This window comes from Pelodiscus sinensis, chromosome 31 (assembly GCF_052426305.1).
Source record: "Pelodiscus sinensis isolate ZL-2025 chromosome 31, ASM5242630v1, whole genome shotgun sequence".
Classification (NCBI taxonomy): Eukaryota; Metazoa; Chordata; order Testudines; family Trionychidae; genus Pelodiscus; species Pelodiscus sinensis.
Genome location: NC_143082.1, coordinates 12,703,570 through 12,730,259, shown reverse-complemented (window position 1 = coordinate 12,730,259; position 26,690 = coordinate 12,703,570). Strand labels below are relative to the sequence as shown.

The following is a 26,690-nucleotide window of genomic DNA, read 5'->3' as shown; positions in this document are numbered from 1 at the left end:
AGTCTTTAAAGTGCTACATTGTCCTGCATTTTGCTTTAACCAATTAATGTCTTTCTTCAAGCCCAGGGTTATAGTGTCAAAGTTGTAGATGAATTCCAGTTCTGTAGTTTCTCTCTGTAATTGGGTGGTGAAATTCCTTTGTAGAAGGATGGCTACTTTATGATTAAGTGGCCAGGTAGGTTACAGTGTTCCCCTAGGTTTATGTGTGTTACCATTTCTGATGTCTGATTTGTGTCCATTTGTCCTTCATCATAGAGCAGGGTGGGGAACCTAAAGCCTGGAAGCCAGATGCAGCCCCTGGCTTGTCTGGATCCGGCCCCTGAGGCTCAGTGCTCCTCTTTTCTTTTGCTGTGCTAGTACATATATATATAGCCCTCCTACCTTTGTGATTTCCATGCCATAGATCTGACAAAGTGGGGTTTTTTTTAACCCACAAAGGCTTATGCCCAAATAAATTGGATAATCTTTAAGGTGTGACAGGACCCCTCCTTGATATCGTAATGAGTTAGAGACTAGGAATGGCTATTCAGACCCATTCTGATGGTGTCAAATTTGCATATAAATTCCAGTTTGGGACATCTTGTTGTTTTTGCTGAAACAGACTAACATGGATACCGCTCTGTGGACAGGGGGCATGATTAGCTAGCTAGATGGATGGATGGGTGTGAAGGGGATACACGGATGGGTATGAAAGGGATAGATAGACGTGTATGGGGATAGACTGATTAGACTGGGGCCCTTCAGAGGATGAGCTATGGGTGAAAACCCATGGGTTGTGTCTACACTGGCATGAATTTCCGGAACTGCTTAAAACAGAATACTATTCCGTTTTCAGTTTTTCTGGAAAAGGAGCGTCTACATTGGCAGGCTGCTTTTCCGGAAAAGCCCTTTTTCCAGAAAAGCGTCTGTGGCCAATGTAGACGCGCTTTTCCGGAAAAGAGCCCCGATCGCCATTTTCGCGATCGGGGCTTTTTTCTGGAAAAGACTACTGGGCTGTCTACACTGGCCCTTTTCCGGAACAGTGTTCCAGAATAAGGACTTATGCCCGAGCAGGAGCAGAATAGTTTTTCCGGAATAGCGGCTGATTTTGTACAGTAGAGCATCGTTGCTTTTCCGGAAATTCAAGGGCCAGTGTAGACAGTTCGCAGCTTATTCCGGAAAAGCGGCTGATTTTCCGGAATAAGTGGCCCAGTGTAGACACAGCCATGCTGAACGTGAAGGCTGCTTCCTGGCCTGACCACTTTGCTGGGAGGAGAGGTAGAGAGCTGTGGGTGTAAATTGTTAGGGGGGTACAGCTGAGACCCACCAAACTCATGTCACAAATTGCTCCCAGACTGGACGTTGCCATGATGGCCCCATGAGATGCTGCCGTCTAGGCTTGTTTGCTGTGGGTTTCACACCCCCCGAGCCCCCGCCTCGCCATTCAAGGGTGTGTTTGTTGGGGGCGTGTTCTATAGAGATAAATGCCACTGTGCTGCTGCTGGCCCTTTAAAAGGTCCTACGTTCTGATGTCCCTTTGAGAAATTCCGTTGCGGCTGGCCCTTTAAGTCACAGCGGAATCGCTGCCGTAAAGAGAGAGAGACTCGGATCTTTATGTCCCCTCCGACCTCCCGTCTTGTTTTCTCTCCCAAGCTGGGAGACAAGCCACCGTAACCTGTTAGTCCCGCCCCCGTCTCCCTCTGATTGGCCGGAGCTCTGAGCGCGCCCTCTCATTGGTCCCGGTCCCTGCCAGGCGGAGGGAACCCTCAGCCTGAGGAGTGGTTGAGCAGGCGGAGCCAGAGGCGCTGGAAGTTGCCATGGCGGCGACGGGGGGATGGGACGCGGCTCCAGTCGGGGCGGGGGGCGCAGCGGCTGGTGGCGGCCAGTGAAGGAGAGGGCCATTCCCCGCCGCCGCAGAGCATCCTGGGTAAGGTACCCCCGCGCGGAGCCTGGGTAACTTGGCCGCAGCGCAGAGGATTCTGGGTAATGTAACCCCTGAGGAAAGGGATCTGGGTAACTTGGCCACCGAGCGGAGGATTCTGGGTAACGTGCCCCTGCGCAAAGGATTGTGGGTAACTTGGCCACAGAGCGGAGGATTCTGGGTAGCGTGTCATGCGCAAAGGATTGTGGGTATCTTGGCAAGAGAGCAGAGGATTCTGGGTAACATGCCTCTGTGCAAAGGATGTGGGTAACTTGGCAAGAGAGTGGAGGATTCTGGGTAACATGCCCCTGCACAAAGGATTGTGGGTAACTTGGCATGAGAGCAGAGGATTCTGGGTAACATGCCTCTGTGCAAAGGATTGTGGGTAACTTGGCATCAGAGCAGAGGATTCTCAGTAACACATCCAAGGGTAGAAGGTTGTGGGTAACTTGGCCACAGAGCGGAGGATTCTGGGTAACATAGCCCTGCGCAAAGGATTGTGGGTAACTTGGCCACAGAGTGGAGGATTCTGGGTAGTGTGCCATGCGCAAAGGATTGAGGGTAACTTGGCATCAGAGCAGAGGATTCTAGGTAACATGCCCCCAGGAAGAGGTTTGTGGGTAACTTGACTGCATGGTAGAGGTTTCTGGGTCGTGCAGTCCTCAGGCAGAAGGTGGTGGCTAATTTGGCTGCAGAACCAAAGGTTTCTGGGTAAATTAGCAGAGACTTCTGGGTAAGAATCGCTCTTCACCTCCACTTTGGTAACTGAGATTTCAGCATTTCGGTTACAAGACCCTGTCAGTGGTCACAGGCAGAGTTGAGCCCAGTGGATCTATGACTTGTTGAGGAATGGTGGGGGAACTGATGGGTAATGAGCAGAGTGGGGTTGGTTGTCAGCAGGTAGGTGACCATGTTCTAAGGCCTGGGAACTAAATGGACCTTTGCTGAAGGGGCTCGTGTGTGTCTGGAGCAGCATTGCCAGCAGGAATTGCCACCCATCTCTGCCGTCCAGCCGAATCCCACTCCTCCACTGTGATCACTAGGCGGCTCTCAGTTCAGTGCGGTGACTCTTTATTGTTACAGGGTCAGTCAGTGGCTAACGGAAGCCTCTGGTGTCTGTCAAAGAGCCAGTTTCAGTACTGTGCTATTATGGCCCACTGGTACAAAGGGATCTTGGCGATACCCCTGCCATGGACAGCTCCTGTGCCAGGCGAAAACCAACCACTGCACTGTGTCTGCTGCAGCACTGAGTCCAGGGGCCATTGCAATGTAGATTTAGGCCACAGGAGGGAGAGGAAGTGGTGGGGAGGAGTCATGTTTAGGATGGAAGGGTTGAGCTGCTTCTCCTCCATCTCAGGGCAGGGCTAAATACACCTTCCCCTCTGGGCACTTAAAGATAGAAGGGTAAAGAACGTCTCACGAAGGGACTTGTCATGGGTTTTATATTAGAGCTGAGCTAAATACTCAACTATTGCTAGAGACTTCATAGACCTCATCCATCCTAATACCCATAGTGCTGTTTAATTGCTAAGACGTAGGGGCCTTGGTGTTTCTGATTTGCCCATTGTTTTCAAGGGAGACGTCCAATTTCATCATGAACTTTGAAGGCCTCGACCCTGGCCTTGCGGAGTACGCGCCCACTCTCCACCCAGCCCTGGATCCAGTCTTGGACCCTCACCTCAACCCCAGCCTGCTGCAGAATGTGGAGCTGGATCCAGAAGGGGTGCCGTTGGAGGGCATCCCGGTGCCGGAGTCAGTGCACATCATGGAAGGCATGTACTCAGAGCTGCACACCGTGGTCTCCGAGGTGGGAGTACCTGTCTCCACCTCGCATTTCGATCTGCACGAAGAGATGCTCTGGGTGGGGAACCACGGGGTAGGTGATATTTGGTGTTCCGTGTGGTGCCTTGGGAATGGGGTGGTTGGGTTTTGAATTCGTCATTTGTCTGCTCTGATTTATTGGGCTGTGAGGTTTTTGTTTCTTCAGTCGCTTACATGTGTCTTGGGTCATTTACTAATGAGGGAAATGACCAAAGGTGCCTTTTGGGGCTTGGGGATAAATGGGAGGATGAGAAACTCAAAAGAGAGGGGCTGACCTCTTTTCCCTTATGTTTGTCAGTGAGTGGATGAACCAGTAAGACAGATCCTTTGGTTATTGGTGTAGAATGTGGGATGTAGGACCAGAAGGCACCTTGTTAAATTCAGTCCCCTGCAATTGCAGGCCACCCCATCTTAAGAATCTTTGTAACAGAATAAACCAATGCTCATGTGGTCTGGAGTCTCTTCCTTCCTGTTGTACTAGAATTCATGTTTGGTCTGTCCTGTCCCATATACCTTTTGTCCTACAATAGGGATGTAACAGTGGAGTCGATTAACCGATTAACCAATACGCAAAAGCTTATTGGCTAATGCTATAGACTACATGCATCTTCCCCACTGTCCGCCAGTAGATTTTTTTAGCAGGCTGGCCAGCAGCCTGGCTTAGTCTTGGCTCACGCCAGGTCCGGCACCTACCCTTGCTACCGTTCTGCATTTAAAGTGTATTAGGAGCCAGACAGGCAGGCAGCCTGGCTCAGTTCCAGCTTGTGCCGGGTCTGGAAGCTCAGCTCCCTCCTGGACAGGGGCTGCTGCTGCCCTGTGTTGCTGCCTCTGTATCAGAGGCAGCAGCATGGGGTGACAGGCAGCTGGCCCACGAGGGGAGTTGGTTTTTAGACTGGCTCTCCTCGCGGACCAGCTCCCACCTGGTACCCCGTGCTGCTGCCTCTGATACAGAGGTAGCAACACGGAGTGACAGGGGTTCCTTAGGAGCGGGACCAGAGTGCACTGGCTGCCGGCCCCACCCTCAGGCACTATAGAATAGTCGACTAAGGATTCATGAGGTTAATCAGCTATTCAATTAACCGATATTTAACATCCGTATCCTACAGTGCAGCCTTGGTCCATCACACCTCCCTGCTGTGCTGGAACAGACAAGTTCTCCTCCTTCCGTCTCTTGCCCTTGTTCCATCATCTAGTCTGACCTTTTGTGGTGCCTTGTCTCTGATCGATAGCCTTGGCCCTGCCTGTGTGCTGTCCCCACTCATTCCTTCTGCCCTTCTGATGCCAATCCCCTCCTCTCCAGAAGGCTGAATTTTGCCCGCTGGTCCGGACTTTTTTGGGCTGGTCTGTCTGCCTCACCAATTCTTTGCCCCTCTTATTAGAATGTGGTTGCAAGCCCATTCTCGTAGGCATACTTCTACGAGAGACTTTCCCCCTTTTGGTGGTACCCTCCAGTACCTGCAGTTCACGCTTCCTCTATCCACTTTCCCTTGTAACGTCCCTGCCACTGCAGCAGCCGAGGGTTGGGCATGTTGTATAAAGAGGTGGGTATTGATATTTGCTGGCAGGCTCTTTGGGCGGGCAGACAGCAGTCTAAGGCGAGCGGGGTCGGGAAGATGAAGCTAGACAAAGCCAGACAGGAATGTACACACTGTGAACAGCGAGGGCCAATTCTCCATTGGATCAGTTGAGCAAGGGTCATGGTGGAGCCTCCGCCACTGGCAAGTTTTAAACTCAAGGTTGGATATTTTTGTAAAAAACAGGCTCTAGTTCCGAGAGGAATTAGTCCAGGGCAGTGCCGTGGCCTGTGCTAGACGGGGGGTCGGACTGGGTCACTGTGAGCCCTTCTGGCCTTGGGTTTGGGGATTTTGTGGCATCGGGCCACATGGGGTTAGCACAAGGCTGGTGAGGTATTGGAGCACGTTGAAGGGTCCACCGCAGGTCGGCCTTTCTTCTCTGCTTTGTTACAGGGTCACGCCACCTCATTCTTCGGCCCAGCCCTGGAGCGTTATTCCTCCTTCCAAGTGAGCAGCAGCGACGACATCCGCCAGATCCAGAGCCTGGAGAACGGCATCCTCTTCCTGACCAAGACGAACCTCAAGTACATGTCCAGGGGAGGCCTGATCATCTTTGACTACCTGTAAGTTTCCTCCACAAGGTGCCGGCGAAAGGCCTGCAGGGATTCTCTCTAGGGCCCAGAAGGGAGCCCCGCTCAGCCCCTGGCTGCTAACGATGACACGACACGGGCACTGCAGTGCAGCTCTGCATTCCTTTCGCACGGGGAGGGGAGACGGTCCCATATCAATGCTGATCCAATCCGAGTCTGTGCTGTGGGGAACGGGCTCCCCATTCCGTGTGGCCCTGTGGAGGGGAGGTGTGTGAAGGAGGGCCTCCGAGAGGGAGGGAGGCGGACCCGAGTAGGAGAACGAGCTTTTGCCTTCTCTCCTTTTCCATCAGAATGGATGAGAGCGAGGACGTGCACAGCCTGCTGCTGACAAACAGCAGCACCCTGCTTATCGGGGGGCTCCAGAACCATGTGATAGAGATCGACCTTAACACCGTGCAGGAGACCCAGAAGGTATCAGCGATCAATCAGGGTCGGGCCTGATCCTGAGGGGTACCTCCCATGGGCTTTGGTGGGGGAGATGGGCGCCTAGTGCCCCTTGGGAGTCAGGCCCCACAGGGCTGGGAGCAGGGAGAGCTCTCTCTGACCTCTAGCCTGACACCCTCAGTGTGGCTCAGAAAGGTGGCTGGAAGGGTTTCAGATGCCTCCTGCCAATGCAAAGGTTACTGCTGGGCAGAAACCCCTTTGCTTGACTACTGTATGCTGGCTGGTTAATACATAAAGGCTGTGTCTACATTGGCCCCTATTCCGTAATAGGGATGCAAATGTAGCACTTTGGAATAGGCAAATTCCGCGGGGGATTTAAATATCCCCCGCGGCATTTACATTAACATGGCTGCCGCTTTTTTCCGGCTTGTAGATAAGCTGGAGAAAAGCGCCAGTCTGGACGCGATCCTCCGGAAAATAAGCTCTTTTCCGGAGGATCTCTTATTCTTATTTCAAGTAGGAATAAGAGATCCTCCGGAAAAGAGCTTATTTTTCGGAGGATCCCGTCCAGACTGGCGCTTTCTCCGGCTTATCTACAAGCCGGAAAAAAGCGGCAGCCATGTTAATGCAAATGCCGTGGGGGATATTTAAATCCCCCGCGGAATTTGCCTATTCCAAAGTGCTACATTTGCATCCCTATTACGGAATAGGGGCCAATGTAGACACAGCCAAGGAGCGCTAGCCCCACTAAATAAATAGCAGGGGAAACTGAGGTCCAGAGGGCAGTCTGGGCTAGAAATCCAGGAGCCCCGGTCCCCAGCTTTAACCATTGGTTCACACTGCCTTCCCCCTGGTCTTTGGTTCCTGTGTTGCTGGACACACATTTGCCAGTTGATAGCCCCCAGGCTGTGCCAGCTGAGGGGTGAGTATTGTGTCCTGTCTTCACTCCTTTCCCTTCCTTCCTTCCTTTCCAGTACACCGTGGAGGTGCCTGGCATCACCATCCTGAGGCAGTCCAACCGCTTCTTCTTTTGCGGGCACACTACCGGGAAGGTACCCTCAGCTACGCCCCTGTCTGTCGAGTCCTCTCCCAGGGTGCTGATGTGAGCATGAGCCAGCGCCAGCCATCCATGAACAGGGCATGAACAGGGTGCTAGGACTGGGCATGGCTGAGCCAGGAGATCCCTTCCAGGGCTGGCATAACAAGCCATGTCTTCTTTCAGATGCTTGGTGCCATGCAGCTGCTGTCCAGGCAGGTCCCTCTCTGTGTCACCAGGTGACCCAAGGGAGGGAGTTTGTGTTTCTGCAGCACCTCTCCCTTGACTGGCCCCAAAGGCCTTCACCCAACAGCACGGCCAGCCACTCGCCACTCACAGTGGAGAGAGCAAGCTAAGGATCTGAGTCCCAGCCCTGCTCCCCTCTTCCCCTGTGTTCGGTCTGCCAGGAGTAGTGATTTGCTCCCATCACAGTAGTGTCAGCTCCTCCCAGTTGTTAGTGTGTCCTCACTGGGCACACTGATACCAAGCAGGGCCCTTATCCCCTGGTAGAGACAGACACAGAGAGGCTAAGGGACATTTCTAAGGTCACACAGGAAGTCTGGTGGAGCAGGGACTTGAACCCTGGTCTCCTAAGTCCTGTGCAGGTGCTCTGACCACTGGCCCATCCTCTCTAGCCTGTTAAAGGATGACACGAGGAGTCCAGGTCATTGTGTCCCTCTGATCTCCTGGGGCTAAGCAGCCCCCTAGGAACCATTCCCTCTGTTCCCTTTACCGGGGCTTCCTTTGTGCCACCCCCCAGGTGTCCCTGCGGGATCTACGCACCTTCGCGATGGAGCACGAGTTCGATGCCTACTCGGGCAGCCTGTCGGATTTCGACGTCCACGGCAACTTGCTGGTGACGTGCGGCTTCTCCAGCCGCATGAACGGCCTGGCCTGCGACCGCTTCCTGAAGGTGTATGACCTGCGCATGATGCGGGCCATCACCCCGCTGCAGGTGCACGTGGACCCCCTCTTCCTCAAGTTCATCCCCACCTACACCTCCCGGCTGGCCATCATCTCCCAGACAGGTAGGCGGGTTTGCCTTTGGATCATTGGCCCGCGGGTCTAGTCCACAGCGGGGCACCGGTTCCAGATCCCGTTGGAATCGGGAAAGGTCTGACACAGCCCTGGCCTGGCAAATCAGTGGAATGTTTGGCAGAGCTCAGGGGAGGGTCTGTGACGGGTTGTCTCACAGAAATCCCCTGGGGTCGTCTCCCAGTGTGTGATCATGCCACTGATGCCCACCTTCCTACCCTCTGGAGCGCCGCACCACCCTGCGCTGCTGGGCTGGATCCTCTGGTCTCTCCCAGCCAGGGTACGGAGTTGGGGTCACTGCCCCCTGCGGAGCCACACAGACAAACAGGTCAAGTCTGGGAGGGCTCAGCACCCAGGAAACCAATGCCCAACAGGGGCTGACAAGCTCCTAAGCAGGTCTGCCCACTTTATCAATGAAAGAGAGAGATGCACAGCGGTTGCTCCCCCAGGTAACAATTGTTTACGCTGGGCCTGGTAATAAATAAAAGGGCTTTTATGAAGTACAAACCGTGGGATTTCAGTGGTTGCAAGTGAAACCGATCAAAGTAAGTTACAAAATGAAAATGAACAAAAACCCGCTAACTATTTGAAATCCCCTAACCCCTGTTATGTGCAAAGCCTTACCCTGCACAGCTGTTCTTATCGCAGGTAAAAAGCTTCAAGTCAGAGTTGATCTTTCCTCTGGCCCAGGTCTGCAGCTTCTTCAAAGTTTTTTGTCTGCTGTTAGGGCCGGGGTGGGGAACCTAAGGTCCAGGGGTCAGATACAGCCCCCGGCTTGCCTGGATACGGCTCCCGAGGCTTGGGGCTCCTCCCCCAGCATTGGGCAGCCCTTGCTGGTGCTCCAGTCCCATTGCCATCCCTCCTGGGGGGTAGGGCACACAACATCTACTAGCCTGGGCCTCTCCTAGGCTCTGGTGTGTGAGAGGAATGTGGAAAGGGAAGGGCCTTTCTCCTCATCACTCGGGGATCCTGTCAGTGGAGGTTTGTTTTTTCACTTCTTACTTGTGTGCGGCCCCCGACTGATTTTTCTGTGGGTCAGCGGCCCTTGGCCCAGAAAAGGTTCCCCACCAGCGTTTGCAGGGAGCAGCACTTCACAGGCGGTCAGAGACTCAAGGCTGTGTGCATGGTGTTGACTGACTGGGCGGGGCTGATTCATCAGCTGGGAAGCTGTGCTGTTCTGCAGCTTAGGGGGAACACTGTTCCCCACCCCCATCTTTAGGGTGAGCCAGGCAGTTCCAAAGGCCAGCTGAAGACCAAGGACTGATGGCTTCTCATTCCTTAAACAGACTTTCCCCCAGGACAGGAACCCTTTGTTCTGCATGCCCCATCCCTATGGAGAAATACCAGGTTCAAGATGGATTCCAGTGTGGAGGTGGGCGGGGGGGAAGAGGGAGGGCATGGTCACATATCACACGTCTTTCTAGGGCTAACCTCAGTTTGGGCTTATAGGACAAGCGTGACCATTCCCAGGTGGTTGGTTTGAGTACTGAGTCATTATCTTTCCAGCATCAGTAATGGCCCTCATTAGCATATTTAGAGCTGTAACCAGAGCCACACTTCCTACTTCTAATGTCACATATAAGAATGATACATGCACAATAATAGGATCTACGGATCCAGCAGCCGGTAACTGTAAAATTGTTGTTACGTGAGTTGTTTTGCCTAAAGCATCTTTGAATTGTACATAAAACCCTGCAAATTTACCTATATCCGCTGCTCGTTTTTGCAGATGTGGATACAGATTTTGTATCTAGAACCCTGCAGATTGGCAGCTACCCGCTTTATATCAGCAGGTATCCACATCCTCAGTTGTCAGTGCCGATATCACTGGCTCATTTTCCTGGGTGCGGGATACAGATTTTGTGTCCGCGCAGGGCTCTAGTTATGTGCAGTCAGGGTCCTGGCGTGGATGGTTTGGCAGTGCTGTGGAGTCTCAGGATGGAGGGTGGTATGGGGTTTTGTCGGCATGAGGTTTGCTGGGAGCTCGGCGCTGTGCCCCAAATGCCCTCCTTATGCCTCTCCGCTCTCTGCAGGTCAGTGCCAGTTCTGTGAGCCCACAGGCCTTGCCAGCCCTGCTGACATCTTCCACGTCAACACTGTGGGGCAGCTGATCATGACCTTCGACGTGTCCGCCAGCAAGCAGGCCATGGTGTTCGGTGACTCGGAGGGCTGCGTCCACTTGTGGGCCGACTCGCCTGAGGTCACCTTCAACGCCTACTCCCGGGAGACAGACTTTGCCCTGCCCTGCATGGTAGACACCTTGCCTCACCTGGACTGGAACCAGGACCTCATGCCCCTCTCCCTGATCCCCGTGCCGCTGACCAGTGAAACGCTGCTGTCAGACTGGCCTGCTGCCAACTCTGCCCCTGCTCCCAGGTAATTCACTGGGGCTCTTGCAACACCCCTCACCTGTGAGCCGTACGGACGTGCAGCGCAGAGCCGCCCTGCGTGGCAGCCCAGCCACCTCAGCCCTGGTTCCCTTGAGCTCTCCTGAGCCAGGTTGGGCCAGGCTAGGTATTGAAGGGGTAAGTGTAGGGTGCCTCGGGCAGAGGTATTGTCGATCCAACAGGAGACGCTCCCTCCTGTGTCAGTACCAACCCAGTGGCCCCGCGTTATGCCAGGCTGTTGCGCTGATGAGTTGTACTTCTGAGGTGCTGGCTGCTTGTGGCCACGGGAAATCCCATGCCACTTCCTCACGAATCAGGGTGTAGCCCTCAGCTTCCTGGTCAGATTCCAGTGTGGGTAATTCATTCTGCATCTCTCAGTCTCCCGTTCCAACCAGCTTTAGTAGTGTCCTCTGGCCCTGTTCTAAATCGCTGTGTGGTGCACGTGCCGAGTTCCGCCCCAGAGACAGCTGCCTGGCTGCCGCTGTAAGTGAAAGGCCTGCTCCACTTTGCGCTCTGGTGATGGTTTGCTGTGACGCAGAACCCTTCACCTGGTAGCCCCCTCGCTGGCCTTTGCGATAAGAACATAAGTGGCCAGATTGAGTCAGACCAAAGATCCAACCGACAGTGGCCAGAACAGAACAGGGAACCCCCCAGGGATCCATCCCCTGTCGCCCGTTCCCAGCCTTTGGCAACCAGGCCGAGGACTGAATGCGTCCCAGGGAATAGTCCTGCCACCCCTTTGGCTGGGCAGCACAGTGTCCGGAGAGGGACTTTGCACGGCTGCTCTCTCTGTTCTGCGTGTGATCAGGGCTGTCCGCCCAGCTCTCTGGCTGGCCTGTGAGCTGCCCGGTGTTTTGCAGGCGGGCCCCGCCCGTCGACCCCGAGATCCTGCGTACCATGAAGAAAGTGGGCTTCATCGGCTACGCGCCCAACCCAAGGACCAAGCTCCGGAACCAGGTGCGTGTTCGGGCGCAGGTGTATGCAGCCTCCCTGCCAGCATGGGAGACCTGCGTGAGGTTATGCCCAGCACTAACGCTGCACTGCTGAGCGCTGGCTGAAGAGCTGCGGGTTTCAGGGAGCCGAGACGTCAGTGTCATTAGACGCAGCTCCTGGTCTCCAAGCTGGGGTGACCAGGGCATGGTCTGTGTCCTGGCTTGCGCAGGAGCTCAGGCTCGATGATCTCAGGTCCTTCCTGGCTTTAAGCCCTGTGACTGGTACGTGAGGGTTTTCTTCTGCCAAGTAAGCAGGGTGAGCTGGCCTCTCCAGGAGGCGAGCAAATGCCCCGAGGCCGCTCAAACAAGGGAGTTTGTGTGCTCCATACTGTGAAAAGCTGAAGAGCCCAGTGCTGGGGGTTCCCTAAACCCCCCCCCGGCAAACCACTGATCTGTGTTCTCTGCGCCAGCATGGCCTCAGAGCACCAAGCTTTGGAACGGCAAAGGGGAATGAGGTGCTTTGGCAGAGGTGGCGGGAGGTGGCCTTTGCCTTTTTTGCTTTATCCTGTTGCTCTGGGCCCCAGGCTCAGCTGTGTGGGGGGAGGGGATGGGGGGGCATTGTGTGCTGGTGGTTGCTTGCTCTGCCTCAGCATTAAGCTGCTCTGACCCTTTTCCTTCCTGCCCCCATCAGATCCCTTATCGGCCGAAAGAGACGGACAATGAGTTTGACAGTTTCAGCCAAGTCCCCGAATCCCCAATTGGCCGGGAAGAGGAACCTCACCTCTACATGGTGGCGAAGAAATACAGGAAGGTCTAACATGCCACGTCTGCCAGGGGGCCTCAGGCTAAAGGGGTGGGTGGGTGGAGGGGCCAGGCGCAGACGTAAGGAGCGGTCACAGGAAGGCTCAGCCTGGTTTGGCTACAGCAGTGCAGCCTGGGAAGGCAGCTCCCAGCTCCGTGGCTTACGTGACTGGGCTGACCCAGAGGGGTGGCAGCACTTCTCCCTCGTGGTTTGCTCCTGAGCGCTGCTGAGTGTTCAGGGGAGGTTTGCCCTCCCCATCCCAGGGTTTAATAGCCCCGGTTTCTGCCTAGTGCTGTGTTAGTATCCCTTGTGATAGCAAGCGCTTGTGCACTGGGGTGTGCTGGTGTCACCGCTTGTGTGTTCACTGGGTGTCCCCCCCTCCTTCCCCCCCCCCAGCGCTTGGGCAGGCGATTGTGTACTGATGTAATTGACCAGCTCGGGGCCGAGGTTTTCCCCCATTTCTGAGGCTGCCTTCTCTGTCCAGGTCACCATCAAATACTCCAAGCTGGGCCTGGAGGACTTTGACTTCAAGCATTACAACAAGACCCTGTTTGCGGGCCTGGAGCCTCACATTCCCAACGCCTACTGCAACTGCATGATCCAGGTGCGACGGGCACCCAGCCCCCCGCTGCCAGGCCTGGCTGCGGCCTTCCAGCTCCCCCCCTCACTCGCCCTTCTGCTGCCTCCCCAGGTGCTGTATTTCCTGGAGCCCGTCCGCTGCCTGGTCCAGAACCACCTGTGTCAGAAGGAGTTCTGCCTCGGCTGTGAGCTGGGCTTTCTCTTCCACATGCTGGACTTGTCCCGGGGGGACCCGTGCCAGGTGCGTGGGAGGCCAATGCCAAGCACGGGGGCTGCAGGAAGGGGAGGGAGCTTCTTGAGCAGGGTCTGGGGAGTCTCTTGGGGCTGCACCTGCCCTGGCTTGAGGGCAGGGACTCGGGCGAACCACCCAGGAGGGTCTCATCTCGCTGGCGGATGAGATCTGCCGGGGGTTTGGAGGGACAGGGAAGCCACCGTGTGGGAGGGGCCGCCTCAAGGAATTCAGGGAATGTCACCTCGTGGGTCCCAGCGCTCCCGATCCTTCCCCTCCCCCAGGGAAGCAACTTCCTGCGAGCCTTCCGCACCATCCCGGAGGCGTCCGCGCTGGGGCTGATCCTGGCCGACTCCGACGAGGCCACAGGCAAAGTGAACCTGGGCCGGTTGATCCAGAGCTGGAACCGCTTCATCCTGACTCAGCTTCACCAGGAGACCCAGGAGCAGGAGGGGCCGCAGGCCTATCGGGGCGTCAGCAGCAGGTGATCCTTCCCCCCTGCACCCTTTGCTTGCTGGGCTTGGAGTGGGAGCACACAGCCATGGACGGGGTCTGTCTGCTTCCTTGGGGAGGCGTGTGCGGGGCCCCGGTCAGCCAGCGGCTGTTGTGGAACGCGCAGCGGGAGCCGGGCTTGCTGGGCTGACCCTGCGCACAGCCTCCTAGCAACTCAGGTTACCGTGGGCCTGGCCCAGCCGCTCACTAACCTTGGATCTCGTCAGCCGCCTTGGGGCGGGAGGGTCAGTGTCTCTGCTGAGAGCCACCACTGGGTTGGCTCCAACCCTGTTGGCAGCTGCCGCCTGCAAGTGCCCAGGCTGGGAGAGGTGTGTAAGGACTCGGGGCTGCCCTGCTGGGCCTGGAAAGGCTCCCGAATGATGAGCTCCTGCTGACCCTGACGTGCCGTTTGCTCCAGCAGCTTTGGGTCTTCGGGGGACTCGGTCATCGGGCAGCTCTTCAGCTGCGAGGTGGAGAACTGCAGCATGTGCCGCTGCGGCAAGGAGACCGTGCGCGTCTCCTCCACACTGCTCTTCACTCTCTCCTACCCCGAGAGCAACGGTAACTACGCAGGACCAGGGCGGGGGATGGAGAGGGCTGGCAGTGGGACGAGCAGATGGTTTTACGTGTCAACCAGGGGGCAGCTCCATCTTCCTTGGGTTCAGGAGGCTGAGGGGGGCTTTTAACTCCCACATTGGTGGATCCCGCCTTTATCCGATAACTGACCCCACTGTACAGACGCCTCTGGCCAGTGAAAACAGCCATCATGTTGCGTCAGCCACACGGGCAGCTGGGGCCTGTTCCCTATAAGGAATGGGTCAGAGCCCTGTCCAGAGTCACATCTGTTCGAAATCCCTGTGGGTTCTCCCCTCCGCCCGCCTCTTCCCTCAGATAAAACCAGAGATTACGAGTTTGCTGAGATCTTAAAGAGGAGTATCTGTCTGGAGCAGAACACCCAGGCCTGGTGCGAGAACTGTGAGAAGTACCAGCCCACGGTGAGTTTGGGAGGAGGTGGCCACTCAAGGCCTGCTTATCCCCTTCGTCGCAGGCACCCGCTGGGCAGAGAAGTGGTGGAGCTCGCCCCCCACTGCCTCGGCCTCCCACGGGAAGCAGGGCAAACCCCGGCTCAGAACGGACAGGGCAGAGCACAGGCCAGTGTCGGCCGCGGAGGAACGGGATGGGACCACTCTGGAGGGGCTAGAGAGGGCGAAGGTTCCGTGTTCTGAGCCTCGCACAGGCTGACACGGGCGCTGCAGCTTTGAGCACGTCACTTCCCTGCTCTGTGCCTCGTTTTCCATCTCGGTGAACACGGCTAAGCCCAGGGGAGTAGGGAGCTTAGTGGGCAGAGGCTTCGGCAGAGGAAATCGACTAGTCTGTGTTTCCCGTAAGAGCGGCCAGACTGGGTCAGACCAACGGTCCATCTAGCCCAGGGTCCTGTCTGCCGACAACGACCAATGCCAGCTGCCCCAGAGGGAGGGGACGTAACAGGCATTCCTCACGTGATCCCTCTCCTGTCATCCGTTTCCAGACAAACAGAGGCTGGGGACACCATTCCTCCCCAGCCTGGCTAATAGCCATTGATGGACCTAACCTCCAGGAACCTAGCTAGCTCTTTTTTGAACCCTGTTAACATCCTGGCCTTCACCACATCCTCTGGCAAGGAGTTCCACAGGTTGACTGTTCGCTGAGTGAAGAAAAACTTCCTTTTGTTTGTTTTAAAACCGCTGCCTATTAATTGCATTGGTGACCATTAGTTCTTATACTGTGGGAATAAGTAAATAACTTTTCCTCATTCACTTTTTCCGCACCAGTCATGATTTTATAGACCTCTGTCCTATCCCCCCTTAGTCTCCTCTTCCCTCCAGAGCCTCTGGCTGACTCTCACCCTCTTGCCCTTTTCTGTCTGTCCTACTAAAGGTGCAAACCCGGAACATCCGCTGCCTGCCCGATGTCCTAGTAATTAACTGCGAAGTGAACAGCTCCAAGGAGGCCGATTTCTGGAAGACCCAGGCAGAGGTAGAGAAATGTCCGTTGGTTGCGAGCGGGCAGGTCTGTTCTCTGGGCATGCGCAGGTTGCTCTGTGCCCAGCTGAGTGCAGGATCTGCTTGCACTTGGTCACTGAGGGTGTGTCCACAGTGCAGTCCTGGCGTACGACTGAAGGCACTTTCCTCCAGCTATCTCCGGGGCTACAGCAGCCCAGACCCCTGAGTCCTGGGCGAACTTGCTGAAGCGCCGTCCCTCCGTCGTCCCGAGCTGCCATCACTTCCCACAGCTGTAGGATGGACGTGCTCTTAGAAGGATTTTTATTGTATTGCTAATTCAGTGACACGAACTTTCCAAGTACCCACCAATCTTGTTCCTAACCTGTCCGTGTTCCTTTTGAATGTCCCATGTGTGGGCGATGAAGCTCTTCGCATTAACTCAATACTCAATTTGGTTCCAGTTCCAGAAATGGTTCCCAGACCTGCTAACCTCTTTACTCCGCTGCGAGGCTGCCCAGCATGTTTTCCACTGAAATTATTCCTTGTGCTTTGTTTTGTATTGGGGGGCTCTGCCCGTTTCTAGCTACCGCTAGCTACACATTTATTTCAGCCAGGTTCCTCCTGGCTCCTGCCCTGATGTTTTTGCTCTATTTTGTTCCCAGTTCGCCTTTAAAAAAACAGTGATGAAGAAGGGAGGTCTTGAAATACCCAAGAGAAAAGAGATCTCTCTTGGAGAATGGTAGGTACTTGCTGCCAGAGCATGGATTGGCTTCTGGATCCTACCCATGGCTTTGGGGAACTTGTTGCTGTCTTTCATTTGACAGTGATTTCCCCTTGCCTGTCTACAGCACCTGAGGTCCCAAAGTGTTTTATAAACTGAATCACAAACATTGCTTTCCCTCCTGCCATGCCCCCTGAAATGCAGCCACCTCTGGGGTGGGATGCAGCAGCTGCTTAATGGCACCCAACAATATCAGAAATGCATGAAGTTAAGAATCTGCTCAAGGAAATAGCGGGGGCAGAATGTAATTAGTTTGCAGGCCTACAGCCCTGTGTAACGCTGTGTTGTTAACATGCACCTCTGCTGGACTTCGGCCAGATGCCGAGGGAAAAGCTCCCCGCGATCCTTTCTGACCTTGGCTTTACAGCTGCCCGTATAACCTTTAGCAGCCTGCGGTTGCCCTCTGGCATCAGTGGAGTTACTCTGGGGAGCGAATGTGGCTCGAGGCAGCTGCCTTCTCCACTCTCTCGGTCCCTTGCAGTCTAGTTTCCTGGTGATCACCCTCCTCTGTTGCACTGAGCATCTTTGACTGGCACCCACTTGCCTCTCTCCCAGTGCCTCAGCTGGTGCAAATCAGTGTAGCTCTGTGGACTTCACTGGTGTCATGCTGCTTTACACCAGCTAGGGATCTGACCCTCAGTGTCCAAAACTCCCCTCCTTCCTGCATCCAAGGTCTGGAATTCCCTGTGTCCTCTCCTAGCAGGAAGGACCTGGGGAACGCTGAGGCGGGGCCCTCGTACCCCTCCCTCGAGGAGCTGAAGAACATCTGGCTGCCCTATTCCATCCGGATGAAACTGACCAAGAACAAGGAGCTGGACGTATGCAACTGGATCGAAAGCGATGAGGTAACGCGTCCCTGCCTCCGCTGGGGCCTAACGTCCATCCGGCGAGGTCCAAGGCTGGCTGGGACTAATGGCAAAGAGAGGGAGCTGCTGACCGTGGCCATGTTTCTACGGGCAGCCAGCGGGCTCCCCCAGCGCGAGGGAGTTGGAGCGCCTGGACGGTTAAGGGTGAAGAGAAGAGATTTGCTCACCAAAATGGGTCCCTCTGAGCCAGGGGTCTCTGCGCTGGGGAGTGAAGTAGGGGAGACTAGACTCACCTGCTGGTGCCATAGGCGCTCTCTGCCCCCATTGGCCTGATGGCAGAACTTGGGCACGTTTCGGGTCGGCTTTGGCTTTGCCAGGCTTGGCGGGTTTGTGTCTCAGCCCCAGGAGCTGCTAGTCCCAAGATTTCCCATCACCCATTGCACAGGCTGCCCATATCCTGAGCGACGTCCATCCCTGCCCCGGGCAGCCGGTTCCCAGCAGAGCCACGTAATTACCAGGCTGGGTTTTGCCTTGCAGCTGAGCTCGTCCGACGACCAGGACTCGACGTACGTGTACGACTTGATGGCCACCGTCGTCCACATTCTGGACCCCCGCACCGGGGGCAGCCTGGTGGGGCACATCAAAGTAGGGGAGACGTACCACCAAAGGAAAGAGGTGAGCGGACACAGCCCACCTCTCTCCCAGCTGCCGTGCCGGGGCTGCTGCCCACTCGGACCCCAGCCCTGTCCTGGAGGAACCCCCTCTTGGCTGGGTCTTTTCCCAAGAGTGTCTCAGGAAGGGGCTGTGTTCCAGAGGGGGAGGCAGGGCCATCCCTAGGGGTGTGTGGGGCCCAGGATACTCCCCCCCCTTCAGGCTCCATCCCCACTCTGTCCCCCCACACACACATTCCACCCCTTCTCCTGATCCTCAGACCCCTTCTCTCCCAAGCAATATTGATGCTGCATTAGCAGATCTAATGTGGGATCTGACTTCACTTGTATTGATGTTTTTCTTTTGTGAACCATTTAGGCTGTTTTTGTAGTCTGGCCTCTTCCTAGAGTTCTGAGGCGGTTCTGTGAGTATTTTTAAAGAGCACAGATTGCAGACTGGGTTTCAGTGAGGTCTAAGTAAGCACAAGATCAGCCTTCAAACTGTTGTCAAGTCCACACAGTGACCAAACTGTAAAAGCACTTCCTGTTGTAATGATTTGTATGGGTCAAGTACAGCAATCCAAGCTTAGACGGAATAGATCTGTGCTTTTATTTTGATTCGGGTTGCTTTAAGAAGCTGCTTTCATGCTATTTACTCTCGCTTAGGCCTTCTCTATACTACCAAGTTTTGTTGCCAAAAACTTCCTTTTGGCCACAAAATACCGAGAGCATACACGCTGCAATGGAACTTTTGTCAGGAAAAACACCCCAGTTTGGCTACCAAAACCTTCCACCGCTTTGTCCTTTTTCCTTCCCTTTATTGTTGACAAAAAGCCAGTGTAGACACTACAGTTTGTTTAGTCCACAGATCATTACCCTGCAATGCCTGCCCCAGTGTTTTGATCTCTGCTGCCCTGTAGGCACGGGCCCCTCTTGTTTCAAAGCTCGAGGAAGTATCTGACAGCTGAGGCCTTGACGACACGACGACAGGCCGTTGAGCTAAGTGATGCAACTTCAGCTGTGTCAATAATAGTCAATAGATGTAGGTCCGCTTACTGCAGTATCTTTGCAGCAGTAAGTCAACTGCTCACACTCTCCCATCTTACTCCTCTCATTTTGGGATGGGAGAGTGCTTGGCAATCGACTTACTGCATCCTCAACACGATCAATCGACCCCTCTTGGCCAATCGCTGCCCTTCGGTCCAGCCCATAGTGAAGACACGCTCTTGGTGTGCTGCTCCATTTGGGGAACAAACACAGAGCGAATCATTGGAATGCTTCTGTTCTGCCCTGCTAGGAACCCAGCAGTAGGGGGAACTAAGAGGGACTCGCAAGATGAGCAAGGATCATCTCCACCTTCCCACAGCACTGCATTGTGGGATACGTACCCACAGTGCACTGCTCTCACTGTCGATGAACATGCCCTAATGTGGACACGATCTGTCCACAGAGGGAACAAGCGTGAACCCCTCCTGGCAATGTTTGTTTGATCAACTTTAGGGTGTCGGCCCCAGTTTTGCTGACAAAACCTGGTAGTGTAGATAAAATCGCAGCTATTGCACCTGCAAACAGTTAGGCAGGTGGAGGGCTCCGTGGCATAAGCGTTTGCATGACTCAGGCGTTAGTGAATGAACACTGTGGCAAAAGCACGAGGAGGGGCCTAGCTTGTGACATTGGAATGATAGCATTTCCAGCAATGTTTAAGTAGGTGTCAATGACTTATGGTAGTGGTGTCCAACCTTTTGAAGCACAAGATCACAAACCCAAATACCTTTGCCCTGCCTCCTTCCCCTGCCCCTTCTCACTCTGGGGAGATGGATTACGGGGCAGGGGGACACCCTAATATCAGTGCCCCCCACTTCTGCCTCCCTCACCTTGCACAGCAAGCAGGAGGCTCCCAGGGGGGCATCTCCAAGGCATAGGGCAGGAGCACCATGGCATTGGGGAGAGGGGCAGCTGATGTGCCAGCCAAACTAGTCAGGATCACCTGTCAGAGTCCAAGATCTCCCAAGAGATCCCGATCTACTGGTTGGTGACCAGTGGCTTAAGGCTGTGGTGTCCAGTCAGTTCTGAAGCAGTACCCACCGTAGTGCTAACTAGCCACATTATTCTGAAAATGCTATAGCCAGCTAGCCACATTACTCAAGCCAACAATTTGTCAGCAGGAGCGCTCTGCTGCCAACCAAGCAAAACCCCCTCAACAGAAGTGCCGAGCAGCAGAGTTTTGACTTCTAGTGGGACGGTTAGCGACAGGGCTGTGTTGACACAGCCTTGTCGCTAGAAGCAGCACAGTGTAGACACACCCTTTGAGTTGGCGACACACACAGCTTGAGGGAAGGCCTTTTACTCTCCTTCCCAGTATCCGAAAACATTGTAGCAATATTTGCCAGAGCTTAACCAGTGCTAGCTGACTCCCAGATTTGCTTAGCATTCTAAAGTGGAGAAACGCATGCAAATAACATGCAAGAGGGATAGGTTTTTGAACTGCAAACACCTGTTGCATCCTAGTATTTGAGCACAGCTGCTTCATTTTTGGAGAGCAGCTTGCTCTGAAGAATCAGTGGTCAGACTCTGGCAGGAGTGGATTATTAACTTGGGCCTCTGGTGCATATTTTTTATGCTTTTACTTAATCGCCATGCCTTTGATTTAGCTGTTTTCAACATGCCTCATTTTGGAGTGTTTACTAGTGAGAGGTGTTAGCAAGGAGGAGCACATACATGCCCTCCAAGGCTGTGTCTAGACTGCATCCCTTTTTCGTAAAAGGGATGCAAATTAGACGTATCGCAATTGCAAATGAAGCGGGGATTTAAATCTCCCCTGCTTCATTAGCATAAAAATGGCTGCCGCTTTTTTCCGGCTCGGAGCTTTGCCAGAAAAAAGCGCCTGTCTAGACGCAGATCTTTCGGAAAATAAAGCCTTTTCCGAAAGATCCCTTATCCCTCATTTGCAATTGCGATATGTCTAATTTGCATCCCTTTTACGATGCTTATCCCTAGTTTTCATATTGTTTCTTCTTCCACACCTAGGAACTAGATACTAGATCTAGGTGTTTTCTTGGTGCCAGTGGTCCACAGTTACCTCGATTTTGGTGTTGCATGTAACAAAATTCAACCCACACCTGGATGGAAAATATTATCAGGATTCTTGGGGCCAGTGCCCTGGGTAACCGAAGTGTAGGTGGCAGCTGGGTTTGCCTGATAACTAGAGTGTGTGACTCAAGCTACAGACTAGCCCCGCCTCTCTCTCTCGCCCAGGGAGTCACGCACCAGCAGTGGTATCTCTTCAACGACTTCCTCATCGAGCCTGTGGACAAGGTGAGCAGCCGCATCCTTTGGGCAGCCTGAAGATCAGACTTGGCCTTAGGGCTATCCCCCTTCACATGGCACCGTGCAAACAGCCCGGCCAGGGAGGCAGTGTGGACTAGTGGGCAGAGCACTGCACTGGGGCTTGGGAGACCAGGGTATTGCTTCTAACCTGCAGAGTGACCACAGGCGAGTCTTGCCCTGCTCCATGCCTCAGTTTCCCCTTCTGTAAAGCAGGGATAATGCTCCTGATTTCCACTTTCAGCGGTGCTCAGGAAATGTGCTAAGAGTTGCTAGGCCAAGCCAGGTTTAGGGCTCAGCTGCCACAATGGGAAATCCTGAATCTTCTGCCCTGTGCCGAATAAGCCGTGTGATCGGCCCCGTGACTAGGGGACAGGCTGCTGCTACCCATCACAGCTTGGTGTGTGTGGTACCGAATGCTGCTGGGAAGTGAAGGAGGACGGGGGTTGCAGCAGCAGTGGGGGAAAGGCACAGACTTGAGTTCCCACAGCCGCTCATGGCTGTAAGATGATGTATCTCCAGCTGCCCATCTTGAGAGCTGCCTGTTCCCAGCTGCTGCTGCGGAGGCAGCGCCCACCCTGCACATCAGAGGCAGTGGGAGCCAAAAGGAAATCTAGACACCTCTGCAGCCCATGTGGGTGGTGGGGGCAACGCGTGACAGTCACCTGTGCTGGCACTAGGGATGTTAAATGTTGATTGACTGGCTAATCGAATAGTCGATGCAATTTGCATTGACTATTCGATTAGTCGATAAGGACACTTTCCCCTTTGAAGTGCAGCAACAGCCTGAGGGTTATTGCTACACTTCAAAGGGGAAAGTGCTGTGGGGCCCTGCTGGCCCCGTGCTCCCTGCGGTGTTTCAAAGCGGCAGCGCTGCATGGCGCCTGGGGTCAGCTGAGGTGTGGGCTCCATGCGGTACTGCTGCTTTGAAACTCCCCGGGCTGCACACGGCACGCATGGCACCTTCTTCAGAGGGCTGGGGTACTTGCTGAGGTGTGGGGGAAGATGGGTCGAGGACAGGGACAGAGAGCACCCCCTAATTCTGCTGGGGGGCAGGCTGGGTTTAATCTCACGCCCATGTTTATAGAATCCTCTGTAGCATGCAGGGGCATTGAGCTGGTGAAGTGCTGCCCTGTCCCTCTTTGTGGGAAGTGGGGGGAAGATCCCCCCCCCGAGCTCAACCTGTGGCAGGCGAGGCCCCCCGAGTTGTGCTTACACCTGTCCCTCCCTCCGCCGCAGTGCGAGGCTGTGCAGTTTGACATGAACTGGAAGGTGCCTGCGATCTTGTACTACGCCCGCCGGAACCTCCACGCCAAGTACAACCTGACCAGTGAGTGTCTGGGTGGGACGCCCTTGTGCCATGCGGGCAGCATGTGTGGAGCCCTGACACCTGTCTGCACTGCTGGGGTACTGAACTGGAGCAAGCTCAGCTCTGGCGAGAGCAGCCGCACACGGCTTGGACTAGCAGCTGTGGGGTCGTGTTAACAGCCTGGAAGTGTGTCCCTGCCGAGCCAGACACCTCGAAAGCTGAGGAAATGTGCTAGGAGTTATTGGGCCAGGCTCCATTCCCTCCAGCTGGAGAATTGTGGGCGGGAGGGGAGGAGGAGAGCGGGTCAGGTCAGGGCAACCTAAGCTTTGCAGTGAAGACAAGCCCCACAAGAGAGGCAATAGAGGGAGCCCAGAACCAGGAAGTGAAACCGACCGATCTGGAATCACAATCCCAGTGAGATGAGGCACAGGATACAAACAAAACTGAATGGCAGGGAGGGGCCAGCCCCTCGGCGGGTGCAGATCATTGACTACGGGGAAGCTGTGTCATTTTACATCAGCGGAGGGTCCGGCCTTTTGCGTCCTCTTGGCTGTTCTCCAGGAAACAGTCCCCTAGATCGGCTGCTGCCAAATGGTCCCCAAGGGCCCTGTGAGCACTGCAGGGTGGGGCCGGCCCATGGGGAGCCTGGCTTGTCCTCGCGTGTGCTGTGCCCCCCTGCTGGGCATGGGGCCCTGCGTGCTGGGCTCACCCATGCCTATTCCATCCCTGCCTTGGTACACGTCTGGTTGGGGACCAGCGGGCAGGAAACCCGGGCAGGGCCACACACACAAAGCGGCTGGAATCTCCATCTCCTCTTGGCTCTCGCGGGAGGCCTCAGCTCCATACTCCTTGGTGGGGCTGTAGCCTCGGCGCCCTGAGGAGCTGGTGCGTGGTGCCTTAGAAACATGCTGATTATTTTGGGGGAGGCCGATGGTCCCTGGCCCTTCCCTCTGGAAGGCCTGTCTCCTTCCCGTGCCCCAGCCTGGCCTCTTCTGCTGCCCGTCTGACGCCGCCCTCTCTCTCCTCCCCCCTCCTGCCGTCAAGTCAAGAACCCCATCGAGGCCAGCGTGCTGCTGGCCGAGGCGTCCCTGGCTCGCAAGCAGCGCAAGTGCCACGCCACCTTCATCCCGCTCCTGCTGAACGAGATGCCCCAGGTGGGCGACCTGGTGGGGCTGGACGCCGAGTTTGTCACGCTCAATGAGGTAAAGGCCCCTGCCAGGGCTGTTGGGGGGGGGGAAGGAGCTGGTGCAGCAGGGAGCCCCCCCCCAGCTGGGCATTGCAGCCACGCTTGGCTGGCTCCCTCCTGGGGGCCCTCCTGCTGGGGTCTAGCCATGGCCGTGGGAAGCCCCCATAGCTGAGTCCTGCTAGGGGAAGGGGGGGAAGGGGCTGGGGGCTTCCCCTGCCAATGGCTCCTTTGACTTGTGCAGGAGGAGGCTGAGCTGCGCAGCGACGGCACCAAGTCCACCATCAAGCCCAGCCAGATGTCAGTGGCCAGGATCACGTGCGTGCGAGGCCAGGGCCCCAACGAGGGCATCCCGTTCATCGATGACTACATCTCCACGCAGGAGCAGGTACCGGCCCCGCTCAGCCACCTGCTGCACCCCACAGGCGCCCAGAGAACAGCCAGGTCCAGCCCCCAGCTAGACAGGCCTCCTGGCTGAGTGGAGGTGTCCCTGCCCCCACCAGGTGGTCACTCTTCCCCCTGCCCCCACTGCATTCTCCAGGTGTCACTGGCCCTCTCCCCACCAGCCCCTCCTCCCTACCCCGCTGTCCCCAGCACCCACTGCACGTGCTCCTCCCCTTGCAGGTGGTGGATTACCTGACCCAGTACTCGGGGATCAAGCCGGGCGACCTGGATGCCAAGATCTCCTCCAAGCACCTCACCACGCTCAAGTCCACCTACCTGAAGCTGCGCTTCCTCATCGATGTGGGGGTCAAGTTCGTGGGCCATGGGCTGCAGAAGGACTTCCGGGTCATCAACCTCATGGTGATTTTCCCTTCTGACACCCCCCAGCAGACCCACATTCAGTTCCCTTCCGGGGCGGAGCTCCCCTGCCTCCCTGTGGGGTGGGCTCGCTGGCCGGGCAGTGGGATTGCAGGGGCGGTGGAGCTGCGTCCTGGCTGGATGGTTGGGGTGGGCTGGGGAGCTAGCCTGGCCTCCCCTGGGTGTTCAGGCTCTCTCTGCTCCCCAGGTGCCCAAGGACCAAGTAATCGACACCGTGTATTTGTTCCACATGCCGAGGAAGAGGATGATTTCCCTGCGCTTCCTTGCCTGGTACTTCCTGGGTTAGTGGAAACGCCTAGATTGCAATTAGCCCAGCCAGGCAGGGCTGCATGGGAGCCCAGATGGACACCAGCCCCGACGCCAGGGCCTGGGCAGCGCTGGCCGCTTGGCGACGAAGGCTCCTCCTGCCCCGCCCTGCCCCCAGAACTCAGCACTGTGGGTGGGCTCTGCTATTGTGGGGCAGAGGAGACCCTATCGCCGGGGTGGGGTTAGACGTCAGTGCAGCAGCCGAGCGCCAGTGGAGATGGGCCCCGGGGCTCCCCGTCAGGACTGAGGGACAATGGGCCACGGGGCTCCCCATCAGCAGGAGGGGAAGGAAATCCCTTGGTTTGGAGGCTGCCATGGGGGTTGGGAATTGGGGCCAGGGCTGTCGTGCCCTCTGTGACCGGCACCTCCCTGCACCCCCAGACCTGAAGATCCAGGGCGAGACGCACGACAGCATCGAGGACGCCCGGACGGCTCTGCAGCTCTACAGGAAGTACCTGGAGCTGAGCAAGAACACCACGGAGCCTGACGACTTCCGCAAAGTGCTCAAGGGCCTCTATGAGAAGGGCCGCAAGATGGACTGGAAGGTGCCGGAGCCAGACAGCCAGAGCAGCCCTAAAAGTAAGGCTCCGCCCCTCCTCTTCATGCACCCTGGCGCGCCCGCACCCGCAGGCTCCCCTCTGCGCGAGTCCGCAGCCCGTGGTGGCGGGAGGTCCCTCGGCAGCAGGCAGCCGCAAGCCACTGTTCAGGGTGGGACGTGGCGCTGCTGCGTTCGCGCCTCTCGCCGGATCCTGCTGCCGTGGGACCTCGTTGTCGGAGCTCAGCGCTGGGACTGCGGGGAGCCGCCCGCCCCCTGCGGTGTGGCGCGAGCCCTTTGCTAACCCAGGCGTTTGTGTTTCTCCGGCAGATGCTGCAGTGTTCCCATCTGTGCTAGCGCTCTGACCCGGCGCGACCCACTCGGTCCCCATGCGTTCGCCCAGGAAGGGGCTTGCTACCACGTGGCCCCGGGTCCCAGCCAGCGTCCGACTGCAGATCACACAGAAAACGTGTCTTCAACGTGCCGCTGGTTTTCAGCTTGAAGCCAGGTGTGCACCAGGGGCCCTGACACCAGCTCCTGTCCCAGCCCTCCGTGGGGTGGGCCTACGCTGCCTGCTGGCGAGGATCCCCCTCACTGCTGGGATGACTCAAGGGCCCCGTCTGCCTCCCAGGGAACCTGAAGGTACCTGCTCCAAATCTCCTGCCAGCCGCCTGGGTGCCCTTCCAAGCCGGGACAGCCTGTCGATCATCTCGTTCACCAGCTGGGGGCGCCGTGGCATGTCCTCCACTTCCACAGTGGTCTCAGGCCCCACTTGGTGCTGCAGCAAGGGCAGGGCCCCTCCCCCGGCGTGTTGCATTCCCAGCTGTTACTTTGCTGAGGGAGATGGGGGGGATCCTTGAAGACTGGCTGGATAAACTCGTGGGGTGCCAGGAAGACGGGGAGCACTGACCCCCAGGATGTCAGCCCAGCCCAGCCCAGCCCAGCGCCTGCTCCAGTGATGGCAGGGGGAGAGGTTGGGCAAAGGTGCCCTGAACTGGCATCAGTGCCGCAAAGCACTCAGAGCAGCATGCCGGGCTGGCAGGATCAGGCAAAGACCCCAGCTGGGACTTGGCTGTAGCATCAGCAGAGCGGCCCCTGCGTGGCCCCAGGGCTGGCTCTGTCCCCTTTAGACCGTCTGGTCTTTGTAACCCCCTTGTCCTGTGAGGGCTGAGGGGCGCTTGGCAAGCTCTGGCACGTACCGAATTCATAAAGTGGCCAACTGGGAGCATCA

At 56.2% G+C, this 26,690-nt stretch overlaps 1 protein-coding gene across 5 annotated transcripts; it reads left to right on the top strand.

The window, feature by feature from the left end:
• Positions 1-1,737: 1,737 nt before the first annotated feature.
• On the top strand, positions 1,738-26,690 carry PAN2 (poly(A) specific ribonuclease subunit PAN2). 5 transcript variants are annotated; one of them, XM_075901882.2, is made up of 26 exons: positions 1,738-1,906; positions 3,476-3,776; positions 5,689-5,858; positions 6,176-6,296; positions 7,244-7,321; positions 8,066-8,333; positions 10,374-10,716; positions 11,588-11,684; positions 12,351-12,470; positions 12,946-13,065; positions 13,153-13,281; positions 13,554-13,753; positions 14,183-14,322; positions 14,653-14,756; positions 15,679-15,777; positions 16,406-16,482; positions 17,228-17,369; positions 17,868-18,005; positions 21,236-21,295; positions 22,544-22,634; positions 23,658-23,815; positions 24,041-24,184; positions 24,421-24,600; positions 24,806-24,899; positions 25,306-25,503; positions 25,790-26,690. In XM_075901882.2, the coding sequence occupies exons 2-26, from the start codon at positions 3,495-3,497 to the stop codon at positions 25,822-25,824; spliced, it is 3,588 nt and encodes a 1,195-aa protein (XP_075757997.2). In that variant the 5' UTR covers positions 1,738-1,906; positions 3,476-3,494; the 3' UTR covers positions 25,825-26,690. The 5 variants fall into 5 exon arrangements, with proteins under 5 accessions (XP_075757997.2, XP_075757996.2, XP_075757993.2 ...); XM_075901881.2 differs by having other exon boundaries at positions 14,180-14,322; XM_075901878.2 differs by having other exon boundaries at positions 14,180-14,322; positions 17,225-17,369.